The sequence below is a fragment of the Phocoena sinus genome, chromosome 2, assembly GCF_008692025.1.
Source record: "Phocoena sinus isolate mPhoSin1 chromosome 2, mPhoSin1.pri, whole genome shotgun sequence".
In the NCBI taxonomy this organism is placed as follows: domain Eukaryota; kingdom Metazoa; phylum Chordata; class Mammalia; order Artiodactyla; family Phocoenidae; genus Phocoena; species Phocoena sinus.
In genome coordinates this window covers 25725517-25747193 of record NC_045764.1, presented here as the reverse complement: position 1 = coordinate 25747193, position 21677 = coordinate 25725517, and the positions used below count along the sequence as shown (strand labels likewise).

The 21677-nt window shown below is 36.2% G+C and overlaps 1 protein-coding gene across 1 annotated transcript; it reads left to right on the top strand.

Moving 5' to 3' along the window:
• Nucleotides 1–2304: 2304 nt before the first annotated feature.
• On the top strand, nucleotides 2305–16311 carry TASOR2 (transcription activation suppressor family member 2). Its single transcript, XM_032621671.1, has 12 exons — nucleotides 2305–2309; nucleotides 3201–3334; nucleotides 7477–7622; nucleotides 7919–8014; nucleotides 9099–9171; nucleotides 12181–12272; nucleotides 13499–13636; nucleotides 13770–13900; nucleotides 13982–14001; nucleotides 14102–14201; nucleotides 16038–16156; nucleotides 16301–16311. Exons 1-12 carry the CDS (start codon nucleotides 2305–2307, stop codon nucleotides 16309–16311), a joined length of 1065 nt encoding a protein of 354 aa, XP_032477562.1.
• The last annotated feature ends 5366 nt before the right edge of the window (nucleotides 16312–21677 follow it).

The window sequence follows — 21677 nt, the reverse complement described above, 5'->3', positions numbered from 1 at the left end:
TGTGTCCGTGTGTAAAACGTGTCCACGTGTCTAAGTGTCCGTGTGCAAAAGTGTCCAGCTGCTACACCTCACTACCTTCCTTTGTACTGAATCGACCTCGCAAAGCTCCAGAGCCTCCCCGCCCCTCCCCCCATACTTTCATTTTAACTACAGACTTCCAACCCGAGTTGGCATACCCCTGTTTCTTTCATCTTTCCAGAGAAATCATAAATTCCAAATTGTTCAGGTTCGTTAAAACGCACGCATACACCACGCCTTTTGAAGTATCATGACAGAAATGAAGACTCTGTTTACAAATGATTCCAAGTGGGCAATTGAGTAATCGATTGCAGCCACATCACGGGACCTGTACTGAGCCTAAATGCAGAAGTTAGTTTGAGCTGAAAAGTAAAAATATCAGGAATGATCCCATCTGGAAACACATAAGGACTAGCAGAGATCAGACCAGGAGAGGTCTCCCCTAAGACTGAGTCTTTACCACCAGTCCGGCGCTGTACCCACAAGGGTTTGAACCCCGTCTATCCGAATCCCAAGCGCGGGGAAATTCATCGCCCCAGGCCTGGAAGTGACATTTCAAGCCTATTAGCAATATGTGTTTATAACCTTTTTGCCACTTGTCTACCAAAATTAGGCTCTTGCATTTTTCTTGCAAGTTTCTTCCATTTTTTACTAAGTGCAGTACATTTTTTAATGAATATATTTGCCCAGGGGATGTTATGTTTTTCCCTATGACAATGCCGTGTGTTTGTATGTTTGTATTTTCTTCAATATTTCTTCCTTAACAAAGGATCATCTAGATCTGAGTATAGACTATATTTTAAAATTTATATTTATATATGTATATACCATATATTTATATACTTATGTATAGATGTATTTATATCTATATCTGTATGCATATATACACACATATATGTGTGTATGCAAGTATTTACTAAATATATTAGAAAGCAAACATTTCCTTATTATTAGCTTACTATGTTATAATTTTTCTCCACTCTGTTGCTTGATTTCAACATTTTCTTGTAGAAAAGCTTTTTTAAGTTTTTATATATTCAGAAATATATTCTCTTAGAGTATTTCTTTTATCTTCAATATTCTGAATGTATTTACCCACCAAGAGCCAGAATATGTATATTATTCTGTTTTGTTCTGTTCTGTTAAGTCTTTAACCCATCTGGAATTTGTTGCTATGTGTAGAATCTAAGGTAAATTTTTCCTGAACTTTAAAAGAATTGTTCCCAAAATACTTATTATGTAGTAATTCATTTATCTATTTTTTTGTTAATCTCTAAGGCTACTATTTTTTGTGCTAACCTACTAAGGCAAGGCTTTCAGGGGTTTCTCCTGAATGCCCCAGGTGTTCAGCAAGGTCTTTCTTTCCCCTCTGGTAGGTCATAACTCAAATGTCTTCCAAGGCTGTGTGAGCTCTGGTACTTGGTAATTCTACAGCTCCCCAGGAGTCTTTTTCTGGGAGTTCTTTTCCTGACCTCTTGGAGTCTCTCGCTATACATGTGAAACTTAGTATTCAGTCAGACTTTAGTGAACCCCTATGCAAATTTCTGGGGTTCTTCACATATCTTTCTCCTCCTTGTGTACTGTCCCAAAAATTCAAACCACCTTAGTTTCTTGAAACTCAAATTTCTGTTTCCTTAGCTCAACAATACCATCATTCTATGTGGGGTTCTCCCTTCCCACCCATGGTGCAATACATGCATCCAGTCAGAAAGCTTGTTTGTTCACTTTCTTTCAGTTCAGGGATCAAAGTGCTGGGCTATCTCTTGTTCAAAGTCTGAAAATAGTTGTTGTAAATGTTTTTCCCAGTTTGTCCAGCAGCTACAACTCACTACCTTCCTTTGTATTGAATCGACCTCAGCAGTAGCCTTAGAGATTAAATAGTAGCCTTAGAGATTAAAAAGGATTTGAGGTAGAACTGTGTGAATATATTTAAGATTCTTTAGAAAAAGTAGCAATATTGATTATATCATTCATTATGTCAAGAGGGGAGAATTAAATTGGGATTCAGGAGACCAGGATTCTAGTGCAGACCTACCACTAACTTGTTGAGACCTTAGTGTGATAATGTTGTTGACTGCCTTCCCAGTAATCACCTCCCTTTTTCTTCCCTTCCCCCAAACCACAATTTTGTCTAGCTCTTGGGGTGATCCCATGCTTCAGGAGCAGCTTGGGCGGGTGAGAGTGGGGGGCTGTGTGACTATTAGTTACTCTAAGCTCATTATGGTAATTCCACTCTCTTTGGTTAGTGATTGTTTTAGGAATAAACGTGTGACTCAGTTCTGGCCAATGAGGTGAGAATGGGGTGCCTGCAGAGAGAATTCTGGGAAAGCTTTCTCACCAAGGACAAAGGAAAAGATGCACTCTCCCTGCCTTCATCATATTCTAGCTCTGAAGATGTGTTTGAGCCCAGTGTACGGATGCAACAGAGCAGTTCTCAGGCTTAAGGGCTCCCTCCTCTGCTCCTGAAGCTGAGGATTGTTTTTAAAAATATGGTGCCTTTGTTGCTACTCCTTTTCTAAGTTGCAAGTGTAATCTGGTTTGGGAGGGTCTTTACTTCCAGCTCTGCTTTCCTCTTTGAGACCACTGTCACCAGGAGATACAGCCCTTGCTTTCCAAAGGTCACACGCTCACTCTAGGAGTATTTTGTGAGCACATTCTAAGATCTCCAGGCCACCCGGACACTTTCATCATAGAGACTTTTTCTCGTTTGTCTTGATAAAATCCAGGGTATAGCATAGTACTAGATACATAATAGTCATCACTAATAGTTTTGTTTAATGAAGGGTGAATCAAATATTACTTATTTAGGGGTGGGGAGAGGTTTTATTTGTGTTCTATTTGATTTTATTATTTCCAGCCAGTAGAACATGGGTGTGGTTCTATAATCTGTGCATTTTGAAAGTTTTTTTTCAATGAGGCAAAATTGATCCCTGTTTATCTCTGTGAAGAAAATTTTCTTTAGAAATTAAAGAATTGGGGGAAAACCACTTCAATTTATGTGTGTTACTACTTCTTATACAGCAAATTTAGCCTTTAGCTCTGGAGACTTGACAAAGAAGGGAAACATTACAAAATTGTACCTAATGCAAACTAGATGCTCAGTAAACATTTATTTATATAGTAGATATGCCTGAAATAGAACTATTCACTTTATGATTTAATTTTTTCTTTTTTCATTTTAGCATTTATGACATTAGCAGAGAACAGGACTATGTCAAGAATTCTGGGGGTATACTTGGTGAAAATGAATTAAGATCACCCTCCCAGCTACATTCCCTGGTAGAGGAGACCGAGACAAGGTTCATATCAGAGAAGAGTGGGTATTAAACTAAATGCTCTAAGCTATTACTAATGAATCCAAAGTTGCACAGTACAGTTTTTTAGATTTTAATTTAGATCATGTAAAATGAAAGGACTTTTTTAAAAATTATAACTTCCAGTAGCTACAGATTTCTTATAATTATTAGTCCAAAATTGATAGGTGATTAAGTTTGCAAATTGCATCAGAAAGGGTGTGTGTGTTCAAGAGAAATTGTCACACTCCTCTATTTGTATTTCTTTGAAATTATGATTTATTTTACTTGATTTTAAATTGAGATATTTTAAATAGTAGAAGTAATACATGCTTATGTAAGAAAAATCTAAATTGTAGTGATATATATAAGGCAAAAGTATAAGTTCTCCTTTTTGTCCACTCCCCAATCACCATTGGTGTATATACTGTTAACGGTTGGATTTCCCATCTTTTCTACATCTTTTTCTGTATACTTCCAAACACATAATTTTTTATGTTTTTTTTTACCAAAATGACAGATAATACATATTATTCACTCAGTAGTATACAATAGATATCTTTGTACGTCAGTATATACAGATTTACTTTGTTTTTATTTAGTAATTGCAAGGTGTTTCCCTATTGATGGCAATTTAGGTTGTCTCCAGTGTTTTTGCTGTTATAGGTGTTGGTGCATGGAACACCCTTGGACATATAACCCCTGCACTTATGCTAGTATTTCTGAGGAATAGATTCCCAGAAATGGAATGGTTATTTGGTATGCCCATTTAAGTTTTTGTTACTTTCTGCCAAATTGTGTTCTAAAAAAGTTGTATATATCTTAAACTGGCAGTACATTTTAGGATTAGGTGATTAAAGAATGGGCTGTTCCTTCAACAACTGTCAAATGACCTACTTAGAGGAGATAAAGTATATAGGCATGGAGAGTATTAAAAGGTGTAGGTTGCCTTCTACTAATAAGGGCCTTTAATGGCACATATTGTTGGGTTCTTAGTGTTTCTGTCTTTGATAAGTGCTATTGCTTAATTCACAAACAGGAGTTGTGGTCATGTAAGTCTGGGGGAGATGTAGAAGTGACTAGATTCTGTTAGATTACTGTGACACCTAAGTTGTTGACGTTTGTTCATCTCATTATTTGCTTTCAGACCAGATGCTTATAGAATGGAAAATAGATACCTGTGGTATAGCATCAGAAACTGGTTTATAATGTTTTTATCTCTCTTATTAGAAGTTATAAAGAGAGAAAAAAGTGTCCCGAAATCAGACACTCAGTATCCCTGTCATGGATTTTGAGATGGGGGAGATTGATGCAGGGCGCTTTGAGCAGAATCCAACTTGTTGTGTCAAGCTTGACCTAACTTTTTTTTTTTTTTTTTGGCGGTACGCAGGCCTCTCACTGTTGTGGCCTCTCCCATTGCGGAACACAGGCTCCGGACACACAGGCTCAGCGGCCATGGCTCACGGGCCCAGCCGCTCCGCGGCATGTGGGATCTTCCCGGACCGGGGCAGGAGCCCATGTCCCCTGCATCGGCAGGCGGACTCTCAACCACTGTGCCACCAGGGAAACCCAAGCTTGACCTAACTTTTAAGATCCAATCCACAAATGGCAGAGAAACGTGCTCAAAGCCAGGTGCTACAGGAAAGAATATTAACTCAGTTTTCAGAGCCATTTTGATTCAACTTCAGTTTTTTCCATGTGCTCTTTGTTGATCACTTAAACCGTAAGGGATACTCTTTATGCTTTACAGACAGGTACTTTTCAAGTTACCTTCTTAGATGTTGCTTTAGATTTCTTTGTGGAATAGCCCCCTCTTCTTTCTCTTAATATTCTCATCATCTTGATTGTTTAACTAGAGCATGTGCATTGCTCAGCAAAAAATGAAACTATCCATTTATTTGATGCTCCTCGTTTTGTACACTTGTTTTAGGTGGTTAAATGAAAGCGCATTGTGTGGGAAGAGGCAATGTCAAATGATTTATCAATAAAATTCTCATTATGTCCTTACTTATAGAGCAGGAAACTTGTGCTTTCTTGAGAGTATAATTGAGGTCATTTATTATGAAGTCATGAAAGATTCAGGGTTTACTGTGGTTTTCCATTAACTTCTCTTTTGATATGCTTTTCCTTCTGCCAACAGTAATATTATTACTTTTCTAACATATGGCTATTTGGAGAGTGCTGACATAAAGAGGAAGCATTTTTAACCATAAATAAATAGTTTTAGAAGTTACAGTATAAAAGTACGAAATAAGTCATTTCTTACTTGTTCCTCCTTGTTTATCTTAAATCATTACCATTAGTCCTAGCTTTATTGGGAGCAGTACTCCCCACGTTGTATTAGATAGGGTCTTTTAAATTGCATTATTTCTCACAGTTTTCAGTTTATTATTGTGCGTTGACGCTCAAAATTGGGGATATATGTAGTATTCAGTACTTCTGAAACTTATAATCTATTAACATCTTGCAGAATTTAGGGAAGTTGATAATCATAGATTGGTCATTTCCAAAGCTATGACAACTTTTATTTCTTTCACTTGTAAGCAACATCTTTCACAAATATTGAGCCTCATAGTATAATATTATATTGCCTTTAAAAAAAATTAAATACTAGGTTTCCAAAATTATAATTTTTAAAGGAATCCTGACTTACATTTGAGCTAGCTGTACAGATTATTTGTAAAAGGAGTTTGCAAGTGCATAGGCTTCCCAGTTTGTTTTGAGGAAGTAGCTAAAGAAAGCCATAATTTTTTAATTGTTATCACTGGTGTTTTGCTATTTGAATATCGTTAGAATATCCATATTTTTCACAGCACTGGTATACTGATATTGAAAGAGAGACGGTGAAACTGAGGAAAAATAAAAGTAAGATACAATCGATATAGATCAGATGTGCCAACTTCAGAATATTCTTAAGTGTTTCATCCTCTTTTCTTTCTTTCCTTGCTATTTATAATCTTTTATTTTTGATACTATGAAGTATTATTATCAAAATCATTTTTAGATTACCTTGGGAATTGAAGCATTAGGACAGTTTAGTCCAAATGAATTTTACTGAAATGTTTGTTTTGATTTCTGTAATAGTCTAGGGTTTTTTAATCTGTTGTTCATAAATTAATTTTAATTAAAAAGCTTATGTTTTCTTTAACTTTTGAACTTTAGTGTAATTGGCAGAGTCCTGGTATAAGTAGGAAGCCATATTAATGTACTTATTTATACTGTAAGGCCCAAACTTCCAGTCTTACATAAATTATTCTCTCTATTATTTACAAATAATCAGTGTGTATCCTCCCCCCAACCTTGTTAAAGAGAATAGAGAGGATGTAAATAGAAAGGAGTAAACAAATCAAATAGTTAAATGTTATGAGAACTCATTAGGCTCAGTTCTTGCTAAGTGAGGACTGGTAAAATCAAAAAACACAAGGGCTCAATCAAGAGAATTACTGGATTGAGTCAGTAGTTCTCAATTAGGAAGCATGCCTCTCATGGGAGGGGTATACCAGCATCTTTGGGATAACACATGGGTATGGTTTGAAAAAAGCACTTTCAAAAAAAGTAATGAAGTTTTATTTTTGTAAAATGATGATTTTATAATACAGCCCATAAGAAGTAAATTTTAATAGACATGTACAGGCTGGTGAGGAAGCCCCAAAGAAACATGATTTCTAATGTGTGTGCTGAGTGTGCAGTAGTAGGCTCCTTCCAAGGAACCTAACAGACTTCCTTGGGGATTTGGTGAGAAGACAGGAAGGGTAAGTTTATCAAAATGTGGCTTAGGGTTAAAAAAATGTAAGAATGAGAAGCATTGGTCTAAGCAGTTGCTGACCACCAGTTTGACACTACAGTTGCATCTGCTTTTACCCAGTATGGTTACAGCACCCAGCTTTAAACCAAAAGGGATTTATTCTTGCATTAAAAGTAATTCACCCTCAGTTATAATCCATTGAGGTTATTTTCACATGTGAGATCTTTTAAGATAGTCCAGATATGGTAGCCAAAACACATTGTAAATGTCTTAATTATGCAATAAGGAAATAGATGATTATTTCCTATTATCATAGATGATATATTTCCTGTATCAGTATTCAGTGGTATTTAGTGTGCCACTTTTCCCCATCCTTTGGTTATCTTAAACAGTTGCATTATTTTTGTTTGTGTTTTACAGTTTTTGAGACAGTGTCCTTGAGTTCAGACTCTCTCTTCCAGAGGGCAGTTTCAATTCTCCATACTTCTTACTTGGACTCTGCATCTGAGCATGGTTTTCAGTACAGTCAAGTGACTTTGGTGAAAAATGACATTTTCTTAAATGAGGTGAGGTGCTTGGTACACACTGTGTCTGTGTGTTTGTTTGATTTTAGTTTTAAAGAAATAGACCCATTATTTTTGATATATAAGCCTAGTTCTTTTTAGCTATCACATTTCAGCTGAAATAAAAGATCCTTGGAAATAGTCACTTGAAAGGTAATTATAATATATTCTAGGGAATAGAAAAATAATAAATTTCATTAGTCTTTTAACAGGAGGAATTCAGATGATGCATTTTTAAAAATTAATTTTCAAGGCAAAATAACATGTTTATAACATTTGATTATTCTCTCCTTATACAGTACAAAACTTTTTACCAAGAAAAAAAAGCAAGTAACTATACTCACGAAGAACTTCAAGAAACTTACGGGTTTCTTCTGTTTGAAACTGAAAATCAGGTAAGGGAATTCGATCGTAGAAAAGTAATTTTGTGATGTTAATGTACAAAATTAATTATATCATTAAAGTTAAATATTGGTATTTTAGGTCTATAAAGTTTGTAAGATTACCAGTTCATCAGTCTTTTTTGTTAGTTTGGTGGCAATGTAAATGACAGTGAAAGCTTGTCATGAAAGAGATTGGATTTCTACAACTTTCCATAGGTTTTCTTTAGTTTTATCTTGAATACATTTGTAAGCTCGTGGTGAGATTTTGATTAATACAGATTTCTTAAGTATTAATAATGACTTTCAATGGAGTGAATGGATATTTTCTATTCTCGATCATTGTTTAGATAGATATTTTCTATTTCTTGTGGAGGTTTTTCAAGTTTAAATTACATGATTTTGGGGACAAGATGAACACGTTCAGCATTCTAGTTACTTGGAATTGTTTCATGCCTTATTTTGAAAATTGAACATCCATATTGTTGGTTGTACCTAAATTGTGGAGAAGGAAACTACTGTGTGCAGGTATGTCTCCAGAGATGTGTGTGGCTTCTAGATACAGTTCAGCAATGCTAGAGATCTATAATCCAACTTAAAGTAATTCAAAGGTAGTATTTCGGTTGAGGTCATGATTTTTAAAGAACAGGGATAGATTTGCTAAAGAATAATTAACATTACCATATAACTTATGGATTATATAGTAATACTAGAGAGTTTATTTAACTTCCAAATAAGATATGTTATGGATTCATACTAAAAAAAAAAAAAAAAAAGCATTTGCGGATAAGACATTTTCAAACTTAGTGATTCCCAAGCTGTAATTGAAAAAGAAATGTTCAAGAGAGGACTTATCTGTGAGCTTGTTTAATTTGGTTTTGCTGGTGACATTTTTGTTAACAGAAATAATAAAATTTCACGAAAAAGTTTGAACTGTTAATATTAACTAAAACACAGTTGCCTTACATAAGCTTGCTTTGTGCCATGAATGCATACAATGTACAGATTCTGTATTGAAAGTTTGTATATAGATTATAGAGTTATTTCATTGACCCTCCCAAGAACGATATGATAAGCAAAGTACGATCTTTTGTTTAAGGCAAAGTTGGTATGTCAGCGTGGACTCTGTGTTGGCAGCAGTGCTATCACCACTCTGGGTGACCCAGGGAAAGGTACGTCTGTAAGGAAAAGGAATCTCTTTTACAAGGTGAAGTGGGGTTTAGTTAGTTACATAAGATACCTATGTTAAATGCTAGTTTCATTGATGATAAACAGTAATCTCTGGAAGCAGACCTTTCAACATATAAATGAGCTTTGAGTCTAAGACTTAAGGTTTTCTAATAGGAGTTATCTTTTTTAAAAGGATGGTTGGACTAGAAAAGGTACTGAAGGTATCTTTCAGTGCCAAGAGTTTAGTGCAGTCATCTGGGGCTAGTGAGGATTTCTTCTGAATTATCATAATGGCAGTAGGAACACATAACAGATGGAACTGACACACCTTGGCAACTGTGGAATGTGAGGAGTAACAAAGAATCAAATGTAAGGTAACTTACACTGCACTGATATTGTCAGTAGAAGAGAGACAGGGAGGAGAGGAAATTGTAGGGAAGCTGTTGAGTTAAAAGAGAAAGGTAATCTTATTGTCAAGAATGTGGATTAGCACTAATTTCTTTAAGCTTCACTTTCCTCATCTGTAAAATAGATAAAACTATCATCTAGATTTGCTGTGAGGATTACATGAGACTGTGTCAAGTGCTTAGCTTGGAGCTTACACCTAAATGAACACTACCACTTCAGTGAGCTAAATTTGAGAAATAATGAGGTGGTCATAAGTGTTTCTGAAAGCTGTCCTGCTGGTGGTAAAAATAGTTGGAAAAGGGATTAGAACTGGAGGTTGGGGTTCAAGGTGGCAGTGGGTGGGTGTTAGTTGAAGCCAAAATCATTGTTACATGGGACAGCAAAGATGGCAAGACCAGAACTTTCAGGTGGTTATGGGAGCAAGGGATGGGGCCACGGGGCAAGGCTAGGAAGAGGGAGTTGAGAGCAGTCCAGGGGATGAAGAATCAGGAGGTGGAGTTTCACAGAGAACAGAAGGCTGTAAGGAGGGGTGTTAGCAGTGTCAGATGCTACAGAAGTTGGAGATCAGCACTGAGAAGGATTACTGGGCTTCATGGCTACATTCTTGCTGACCATTTCTTTTAAATAACAACTTTATTGAGATAACATTCACATACCATTCATTTCACCTGTTTAAAGTATACAATTTTTTTAGCATATTCACTAAAATGAATATGCAGCCATCAGCACAATCAATTTTAGACCATTTTCATCAGTCACTCCCCACTCCCACCAGCCTAAGCAACCAGTACTCTACTTTTTGCCCCTATGGATTGGCCTATTCCAGACATTCCACGTAGATGGAATCGTGTATGACCTTTTGTGACTAACTTTTTTACTTAGCTTAGTGTTTTTGAGATTCATCCATGTTGTAGCATATACTTCATTCCTTTTTTGACTGAATAATATTCCACTGTACCACATTTTCTTTATCCATTCAGTACTTGATGGACATTTGGTTGTTTCTACTTTTTGGCTATTATAAAAAATGCTACTATGTACATTCTTGTACAGGTCTTTATGTGGACATGTTTTTTCATTTCTGTTGGGTTTACACCTAGGAGTGGAATTGCTGGCTCATATGGTAACTCTGTGTAAAACAAATGCTTTTTTAAACTTATATTCAGCTCTTCTAAAGGACATGAAAGGGGATAAGTTCATAACCCCAATAACAGTTTACCTAAAACCTTTTTTTCCTTCTCCCCTACTCTTTTTAACCCCCCCTTCTTTTCATTATGAAAAATGCTAAGATAGAAAAAGTAGAGAGCATAGTATAATATACCTATCACCTACGTTTAACAGATAATGTTTTGCATTATTCTCTTCATTTGTTTAAAAAAGTTTTTTTTTTTCTGAAAATTGTGAAAGTGAATTACAAGCAAACACCTCAGCTTACATCTCTAAAAATTAAGGCCATTTTTGTGCTTTACTGCAATCACATGAGTTTATTGTTGATGTTTGAGAGGCTGGCTTCAGTAGGGTGGTGGAGTAGATAGAGGCTGGATTGCTCCTATAAATACACAATCTTCTTCATCACATGTACTGGGGGTAATAATAAAATAGCACTACTGCCTGTGTGTGTTCTGTAGTTTTGGGCTCAAATAGAAATGGATAGTTCTGTGTATGAAAGTAATCCTTTATATTACTGTAGTGTATTATAGTTTTAAAAGTTTATGGATCTTTTTAAATCTTCCTGAGAACCCTGTGATTTATGTATCTATACTCATGCCCACCCTGCCCGCTTAAGTGACGTACTCCTCAGTCACATGGTTATTAGCAGTAAGTGAAAAACCTGGAGCTGGAACCCAATCTTCTGGCCACAAGTTTATTGCTCTGTCTGCTATATCCATGTCCTCACCATTGTCTTTTATATTTCAAAAGAGATACTTCAGGAATATCTCTGAAATGTGTCCTTTCCTCCTCATTCTCACTGCTGCTGCCGTGTGGGGATCCTCTTCTCCTGTCGTAACTTAAAGGAGTCTCTCCCCTCTTGAGACTCACTTCTCTATTAAGCTGCAGTGGGCTGTGATGTGGCTACAGTGGTGAACAAAACAGATATAACCCCCGCCTCCCTGGAATTCACAGCCGGGCAGAATAAGCTGCTTGAAGGCAGGACCTCGTTGTATTTCCCTTTGTGGCACTGCTGCCTGGCACACAGCTGCAGTGTAGTAGACCTCAGCACACATTCTTAAATATGAGTACTTACTGAGATCTTTTGCAAAAAATAACTTGAGAATCAGATTACTATAGACCTTTTCACTGAATGATTGCATGGAGAAAAAACAGACTCACGAAGACTTTTCCAAAAATGTGATACTCTTATCCCTTTTCACTTACCATACCCAAATAGAAAATTGGTTGTCGAACAGATGTATTGTATCTTAGCTCTAATGTTTCCATACCTTTAGAATATCTCAGATAGTTTGTAAAAGGTAAGCAGTTTCAAAATAGTTTTTTAATGTTAGCATTTATTTGTCTTTTGTGTTGTCTTGTTCAGTTAAAGGTAACCCATGTGTAAATAATCTTTTTAAAGTGTAAATTAATCTATTTTTATACTTTTATAGGTGTATACATTTCCAAATACTCAGACTATCTTCATGCAAGACCTTGGTATCATGGGAAGTCTGGTTATGTTGTAATTTTTAATCTAATTAAGGTAAAGACTAAATGTGCTTCTATGTAATTTTTCTTTTAAAAATGAAAGATTATCAGTCTGTGATAATGTTCTTTGCAGATCATTTGCTACACATAGTCCTTGCCAAAGACAGCTATCTAAAGTCAGAAAAAATAACTGCTTTTTGCTTTCCTTTACGGACAAAGCTTTTTTTAAAATTCATTTTATAGATGATCTATGAATATGTTTTTTTTAAAAAAAGCTTCAAAATAATACAACAGGTATTCAGTGAAAAGCTTTCCTCTCACCCTGTCCCACAATGCCACTTTTTAAATAGTAAATAACAGAAAACAAGTAGCTGCTTATAAAGCAGTGTGATTTCAGTTATAAGAGATGAATTTAGAAAGCAACATTCATTGATTTAAATTGTCAAAATGAGAAACCTTTATATATTTTTTTAACCCCTAAAACATTGAGACCTTGTTCACAGTTTCATGGGGCACCTGCAACTGATGATCTCAGAAATTTTTAAATGCCCTTAAATAGTCCAGTATAAATGAATCACGCAATTAGAATTTTCACTCAAATAGTAGGAAAACTCTAATTTTAGAGATTGGGGGGCTTTTTGAGGACATATTCTGTGGTCTTGTTTTGGTTTTGCTTTTGTTTTAGCTTTCCTACTATCTTAAGTTCTTTGGTTATAAAACTAACACTACTGATTTTTTTAAGAGTGTGAACTCTTCACATTCCAAAACTTGTCCCCAAGAACTGGAGGGAAAGTAGCATTGCATTGGCTCATAGTCACTGCTTCCCTCCCTTACTCTTCCCTCTCCTGCTCTGTGATAAGTGCTGTAGTTCTGCCGCAGACAACGTGCCTGGCAGCTCAGGTAACAGACATTTTTTGCTTATGTCAGATTGTGCCTCGCCATTGGTTTCGTGCCCCCATATCCCACCCTGTCTGGTGGATACTGCTGTTTAGTTTTTGCCTATGTGCTCTCAGTCTTCCTTACTTTACTGCTTAGAAGCCAGCCCTGCGCAACATCATAAGCTGTTTGATGGGGAGAGAATACAGGTTTTGATTGCTCACTGAAGTACATTTATATTATTTGTCTTCTTAGTATTGCCTTTGGTGGTCCTGTTGATGAAGAGGCGGGACCTTGACAGCAAACATGTGTATATGTTCTTTATTAGGCTACTTTTAAATAAATCCTAGAGTAAGATTATTGCTATTTGAAAACATTTGATTAGTCTTAATATTTTCATTCTAGGGAAGAGTCAAGTTTGTGTCTGAGAATTATACAACTAACTATACCAGCCCATCTTCTGGCTATGATTGCCACGTGGCTGTAAATACTAACAAGTTTTCTCACAAGACAAGTCATTTTCGCACCTTTGAACTGAATCAGGTATAGTCACCTGGGAATAAATCATTTCTAAATCTAATTAGTTAAATTTTGGGGTTGGGTGGGGTTGAAATAAACTAGCTGCACGTGGAATTCTGTAGTATTACCCTGATAATACTTATTTTGCTTCTTTCAGTATTACCTCTATGAACTTTCAGGCAGCACTGTTATTGAGCGACCCAGACAGATCTGTCCTTATGTGATTGTAGCTTTTCAGTACAGGGAACCTAAAAAGATGGCAGCACCAGCTCATAATCATAAAAGCAAGTAAGTAATTATGTACATACTTTGTTTTACTGGATTTCTTTCCTTTGCTCTTATAAAATATGCTTCTTTTTTTTCCCCCAGACTTGAACTCAAAGAAGATGGTAAGAAATTATTTAATTGGTTCTTTTAGCTGTTTCTTTAAGTAAATGTTTTGTTCATAAATTAAATAATCAGTTTCTTTCTTACCCTCATTTCTTACAGTTCTTATCTATCCATGGAAAGGGAAATTAATTATTCAAGGCTGTCTGATGTGTGATATAACTCTTTGGTCCTCTTACGGTATATTGGTTCCAAAACAACTGTAAGTATTGAATAAGTGCCTTTACTGATGCTTGTATAATTTTTTGATTCTCATTTTGAGGTCTTGCTTGTTGGCACTGGTGTGAAATGCAGCAACTGTACTTGGTTTTAGATTACTCTTGGGGAGATGTATAGAGCACAGGGCCATGACACAGGAGACCTAAATTCAGATATAAATCTGACCGTTGCCTTGAAATAAGTTAGTTTTATAATCTTTGACAAATCACTTTTTATATTTTAGTATCTTAATCCATTTATGGGAAAATGATCTCTCAGGCTAAATTAATTTACTTGATGCTAGAAGTTTGACTTTCCCCAAGAAACAACTTGGACTTGCCTAGATAACAGATGCAACAGATTCTAGCCGCTGAATTCTATTAGAATCTTTATAAGGTTTGCAGTATCTAGTTTTTTAATTTTCACTCGATTTTCCTAGAGTGGAGTAGCCTTTACATGTATTTACATTATGATGAATTACAGTATTTGCTTCTGCAGAGAGAACTGTGAAGGGCATCTTGTGATATCTTTTTGTTTAATCTATTCTTAGTTTGCACCCAAAACTGTTGAAAGTTAGACATGCTTTAATTGAAAAATAAAATGAAAACTGGTGTGCTATTAGAAATCATTTACTTTCTACTGGCCTTTTTTAAGAAGAGAGAGGGAATTTATAGCCCATAGAATAAATTAAGGATTCTGTGAATAAATAAATGGGAGAGAAGGGAAAGTTCTTTCTCACTATAGAGTGCAACTAATAGGTATAGAAAGAGTGATGGAATTTGGAAATCACATTTTGGCAACATCATAATAATCAATGGAGGCTTGATGTAGGAGGTGAAAGTTTGATGGTATTTACATATCTCGCAAAGAGAAAAATAAAGACTTTACAATGGAAGAAGCTACAGATACCATCTTAACTAAGTGGTTAAGTTAATGTCACCAGGAGAGGAATAAACATCATGTGCTTCCTGATATGATGCACAGAGAATAACAGGATATCAGTCTGTGGTGCTCCTGCCAATCTAATCAGGAAGAAATCTTAGACATGCCCAGATGGAGGGACATTCTGCAAAATAAATGGTCTATATTATTCAAAAATATCACGGTCACTGAAGGTAAAGACTAAGAGATTGTTGCAGACTGAAGGAGACTAAAGAGACATAACGTAAATGCAATGTGGCATCCTGGATTGGATCCCGAACCAGAAAAAAGTACCTTCTTTTGTTACAAGGGACCTTAGTGAGACAGTTGGCAACATTTGAATGAGGTCTGTAGGTTAAAAAATTGTCCTGTATCATTGTTAATTTCTTGATTTTTGCTAATTGTTTTGTGGCTATATAAGGAAATATTTTTCTTAAGGGTACATATTAAGAATTATTTGGGGGGAAAGGAGGCATCTGTAAGTCTGCAAGTATTTAAAAATGAGTTTTAAAGAAGGAAAAGGTAGTCAGGGGAAATGATGCAAGTCTGGCTGCGGTTCATCCTGTGGCACTGCATGGTCGGCAGTTCCATATTATCAAAAGTTCTTACGTAGTGTAATTCCTAGAAGATTCTCATTCCAATATGCATAATTCTTCCACATGTCTGGATATTTTGGTTATAACAGAAATGCATGCATTCAGAAAATGGGAACACATTTGCAGACCATGGTTTATGAGGTCACATACTCAAAAATCTATAATATTTATGAATATGTACATTATTTGATCTGGCGTTTATAGATTTAAGAATTTTTCGTGGTTATAATATTTTTGTTTGCTTTATATTAGAAAACCAAAACTGATGAAGCTGTAGTTTCAGTGTTTATTACATTACATGATATTGTTATTTTGTTTTTTAGACCACATGAACTAGATTTTAAGTATGTAATGAAAGTGTCGTCTTTGAAAAACAGACTACCAGAAGCTGCTTTTAGAAAACAGAATTACGTGGAGCACAAAGGTCTGTTCAGATGTCATGGTACACTGCATGTCCTGAGCTCTGTTCCAGTTCTTTTCCACCGTCTCTTTCATACACACATGCACGCGTGCATGTGCACTCTCTCTCTCGCCCTCTTACTTCTGTTTTCCCTTAAGTAATTCTTAAAAGGGTCTTTTGTGAAAGGTGTAGAGTAGCTCTGTGATTCAGTTCTTGGGAGGTTCCCTCTCTACCTACTTTCTGGAGAGTTTATATCGTAAATGGGTGCTGAATTTTCTCAAAAGCTTTTTCTGCATCCATGGAGATTATCATATGGTTTTTATCCTCCAATTTGTTAATATGGTGTATCACATTGATTGATTTGTGTATATTGAAGAATCCTTGCATTCCTGGGATAAACCCCACTTGATCATGGTGTATGATCCTTTTAATGTGTTCTTGGATTCTGTTTGCTAGTATTTTGTTGAGGATTTTTGCATCTATGTTCATTAGTGATATTGGCCTGTAGTTTTCTTTCTTTGTGACATCTTTGTCTGGTTTTGGTATCAGGATGGTGGTGGCCTCGTAGAATGAGGTTGGCAGTGTCCCTCCCTCTGCTATATTTTGGAAGAGTTTGAGAAGGATAGGTGTTAGCTCTTCTCTAAATGTTTGATAGAATTTGCCTGTGAAGCCATCTGGTCCTGGCCTTTTGTTTGTTGGAAGAATTTTAATCACAGTTTCAATTTCACTGCTTGTGATTGGTCTGTTTATATTTTCTGTTTCTTCCTGGTTCAGTCTCGGAAGGTTGTGCTTTTCTGAGAACTTGTCCGTTTCTTACAAGGTTGTCCATTTTATTGGCATACAGTTGCTTGCAGTAGTCTCTTATGATCCGTTGTATTTCTGCAGTGTCAGTTGTTACTTCTCCTTTTTTCATTTCTAATTCTGTTGGTTTGAGTCTTCTCCCTTTTTTTCTTGATGAGTCCGGTTAATGGTTTATCAATTTTGTTTATCTTCTCAAAGAACCAGCTTTTAGTTTGATTGATCTTTGCTATTGTTTCCTTCATTTCTTTTTCATTTATTTCTGATCTGATCTTTATGATTTCTTTCCATCTGCTAACTTTGGGGGTTTTTTTGTTCTTCTTTCTCTAATTGCTTTAGGTGTAAGGTTAGGTTGTTTATTTGAGATTTGTCTTGTTTCTTGAGGTAGGATTGTATTGCTGTAAACTTCCCTCTTAGAACTTTTGCTGCATCCCATAGGTTTTGGGTCGTGTTTTCATTGTCATTTGTCTCTAGGTATTTTTTTATTTCCTCTTTGATTTCTTCAGTGATTTCTTGGTTATTTAGTAGCGTGTTGTTTAGCCTCCATGTGTTTGTATTTTTTACAGTTTTTTTTTCCTGTAATTGATATCTAGTCTCATAAAGTTGTGGTCAGAAAAGATACTGGATACGATTTCAATTTTCTTAAATTTCCCAAGGCTTGATTTGTGACCCAAGATATGATGTATCCTGGGGAGTGTTCCATGAGCATTTGAGAAGAAAGTGTATTCTGTTGTTGTTGGATGGAATGTCCTATAAATATCAGTGAAGTCCATCTTGTTTAAGGTGTTATTTAAAGCTTGTGTTTCCTTATTTATTTTCATTTTAGATGATTTGTCTGTTGGTGAAAGTGGAGTGTTAAAGTCCCCTACTATTATTGTGTTACTATTGATTTCCCCTTTTATGGCTGTCAGCATTTGTCTTGTGTATTGAGGTGCTCCTATGTCAGATGCATAATATTTACAGTTGTTATATCTTCTTGGATTGATCCCTTGATCATTATGTAGTGTCCTTCTTTGTCTCTTGTAATAGTCTTTATTTTAAAGTTTATTTTGTCTGATATGAGAATTGCTGCTCCAGCTTTCTTTCAATTTCCATTTGCATGGAGTATCTTTTTCCATCCCCTCACTATCAGTCTGTATGTGTCCCTGGGTCTGAAGTGGGTCTCTTGTAGACAGCATATACACAGGTCTTGTTTTAGTATCCCTTCAGCCAGTCTATGTCTTTTTGTTGGAGCATTTAATCCATTTACATTTAAGGTAATTATCGCCATGTATGTACCTAGTACCATTTTCTTAATTGTTTTGGGTTTGTTTTTATAGGTGTTTTCCTTCTCTTGTGTTCCCTGCCTAGAGAAGTTCCTTTAGCATTTGTTGTAAAGCTGGTTTGGTGGTGCTGAATTCTCTTAGCTTTTGCTTGTCTGTAAAGGTTTTAATTTCTCCGTCGAACCTGAATGAGATCCTTGCTGGTAGAGTAATTTGGTTGTAGATTTTTCCCTTTCATCACTTTATTTTATTTTATTTTATTTTTAACATCTTTATTGGGGCACAATTGCTTTACAATGGTGTGCTAGCCTCTGCTCTATAACAAAGCGAATCAGCCATACACACACACACGTTCCCATACGTCCTCCCCACTGCGCCTCCCTCCCTCCCACCCTCCCTATCCCACCCCTCCAGGCCGTCACAAAGCCCCGAGCTAATATCCCTGTGCCTTGCGGCTGCTTCCCCCTAGCTATCTACCTTACTACGTTTGTTAGTGTGTATATGTCCATGACTCTCTCTCGCCCTGTCAAAACTCACCCTTCCCCCTCCCCATATCCTCAAGTCCGTTCTCCAGTAGGTCTGCGTCTTTATTCCTGTCTTACCCCTAGGTTCTTCATGACATTTTTTTTCCCTTAAATTCCATATATATGTGTTAGCATACGGTATTTGTCTTTTTCTTTCTGACTTACTTCACTCTGTATGACAGTCTCTAGGTCTATCCATCTCATTACAAATAGCTCAATTTCATTTCTTTTTAAGGCTGAGTAATATTCCATTGTGTATATGTGCCACATCTTCTTTATCCATTCATCCGATGATGGGCGCTTAGGTTGTTTCCATCTCCGGGCTATTGTAAATAGAGCTGCAATGAACATTTTGGTACATGACTCTTTTTGAATTTTGGTTTTCTCAGGGTATATGCCCAGTAGTGGGATTGCTGGGTCATATGGTAATTCTATTTGTAGTTTTTTAAGGAACCTCCATACTGTTCTCCATAGTGGCTGAACCAATTCACATTCCCACCAGCAGTGCAAGAGTGTCCCCTTTTCTCCACACCCTCTCCAGCATTTATTGTTTATAGATTTTTTGATGATGGCCATTCTGACTGGTGTGAGATGATATCTCATTGTAGTTTTGATTTGCATTTCTCTAATGATTAATGATGTTGAGCATTCTTTCATGTGTTTGTTGGCATTCTGTATATCTTCTTTGGAGAAATGTCTATCTAGGTCTTCTGCCCATTTTTGGATGGGGTTGTTTGTTTTTTTGTTATTGAGCTGCATGAGCTGCTTGTAAATTTTGGAGATTAATCCTTTGTCAGTTGCTTCATTTGCAAATGTTTTCTCCCATTCTGAGGGTTGTCTTTTGGTCTTGGTTATGGTTTCCTTTGCTGTGCAAAAGCTTTTAAGTTTCATTAGGTCCCGTTTGTTTATTTTTGTTTTTATTTCCGTTACTCTAGGAGGTGGGTCAGAAAGGATCTTGCTGTGATTTATGTCATAGAGTGTTCTTCCTATGTTTTCTTCTAAGAGTTTGATAGTTTCTGGCCTTACATTTAGGTCTTTAATCCATTTTGAGCTTATTTTTGTGTATGGTGTTAGGGAGTGATCTAATCTCATACTTTTACATGTACCTGTCCAGTTTTCCCAGCACCATTTATTGAAGAGGCTGTCCTTTCTCCACTGTACATTCCTGCCTCCTTTATCAAAGATAAGGTGTCCATATGTGCGTGGGTTTATCTCTGGGCTTTCTATCCTGTTCCACTGATCTATCTTTCCGTTTTTGTGCCAGTACCATACTGTCTTGATTACTGTTGCTTTGTAATATAGTCTGAAATCAGGGAGCCTGATTCCTCCAGCTCCTTTTTTCGTTCTCAAGATTGCTTTGGCTATTCGGGGTCTTTTGTGTTTCCATACAAATTGCGAAATTTTTTGTTCTAGTTCTGTGAAAAATGCCAGTGGTAGTTTGATAGGGATTGCATTGAATCTGTAGATTGCTTTGGGTAGTAGAGTCATTTTCACAATGTTGATTCTTCCCATCCAAGAACATGGTATATCTCTCCATCTATTTGTATCATCTTTAATTTCTTTCATCAGTGTCTTATAATTTTCTGCATACAGGTCTTTCGTATCCTTAGGTAGGTTTATTCCTAGATATTTTATTCTTTTTGTTGCAATGGTAAATGGGAGTGTTTTCTTGATTTCACTTTCAGATTTTTCATCATTAGTATATAGGAATGCCAGAGATTTCTGTGCATTAATTTTGTATCCTGCTACTTTACCAAATTCATTGATTAGCTCTAGTAGTTTTCTGGTAGCATCTTTAGGATTCTCTATGTATAGTATCATGTCATCTGCAAACAGTGACAGCTTTACTTCTTCTTTTCCGATTTGGATTCCTTTTATTTCCTTTTCTTCTCTGATTGCTGTGGCTAAAACTTCCAAAACTATGTTGAATAAGAGTGGTGAGAGTGGGCAACCTTGTCTTGTTCCTGATCTTAGTGGAAATGCTTTCAGTTTTTCACCATTGAGGATGATGTTTGCTGTGGGCTTGTCATATATGGCCTTTATTATGTTGAGGAAAGTTCCCTCTATGCCTACTTTCTGGAGGGTTTTTATCATAAATGGGTGTTGAATTTTGTCAGAAGCTTTCTCTGCATCTATTGAGATGATCATATGGTTTTTCTCCTTCAATTTGTTAATATGGTTTATCACATTGATAGATTTGCGTATATTGAAGAATCCTTGCATTCCTGGAATAAACCCCACTTGATCATGGTGTATGATCCTTTTAATGTGCTGTTGGATTCTGTTTGCTAGTATTTTGTTGAGGATTTTTGCATCTATGTTCATCAGTGATATTGGCCTGTAGTTTTCTTTCTTTGTGACATCCTTGTCTGGTTTTGGTATCAAGGTGATGGTGGCCTCGTAGAAGGAATTTGGGAGTGTTCCTCCCTCTGCTATATTTTGGAAGAGTTCGAGAAGGATAGGTGTTAGCTCTTCTCTAAACGTTTGATAGAATTCACCTGTGAAGCCATCTGGTCCTGGGCTTTTGTTTGTTGGAAGGTTTTTAATCACAGTTTCAATTTCAGTGCTTGTGATTGGTCTGTTCATATTTTCTATTTCTTCCTGATTCAGTCTTGGCAGGTTGTGCATTTCTAAGAATTTGTCCATTTCTTCCAGATTGTCCATTTTATTGGCATAGAGTTGCTTGTAGTAATCTCATGATTTTTTTTATTTCTGCAGTGTCAGTTGTTACTTCTCCTTTTTCATTTCTAATTCTATTGACTTGAGTCTTCTCCCTTTTTTTCTTGATGAGTCTGGCTAGTGGTTTATCTATTTTGTTTATCTTCTCAAAGAACCAGCTTTTAGTTTTATTGATCTTTGCTATCGTTTTCTTCATTTCTTTTTCATTTATTTCTGATCTGATTTTTATGATTTCTTTCCTTCTGCTAGCTTTGGGGTTTTTTTGTTCTTCTTTCTCTAATTGCTTGAGGTGCAAGGTTA

Excerpts from the sequence above, each read along its gene's own strand:
- TASOR2 (XM_032621671.1), top strand. Across the intron at positions 13,637-13,769 it reads GCACCTTTGAACTGAATCAG|TATTACCTCTATGAACTTTC; the intron begins GTATAGTCACCT and ends TGCTTCTTTCAG. Across the intron at positions 14,202-16,037 it reads ATATTGGTTCCAAAACAACT|ACCACATGAACTAGATTTTA; the intron begins GTAAGTATTGAA and ends TTTGTTTTTTAG.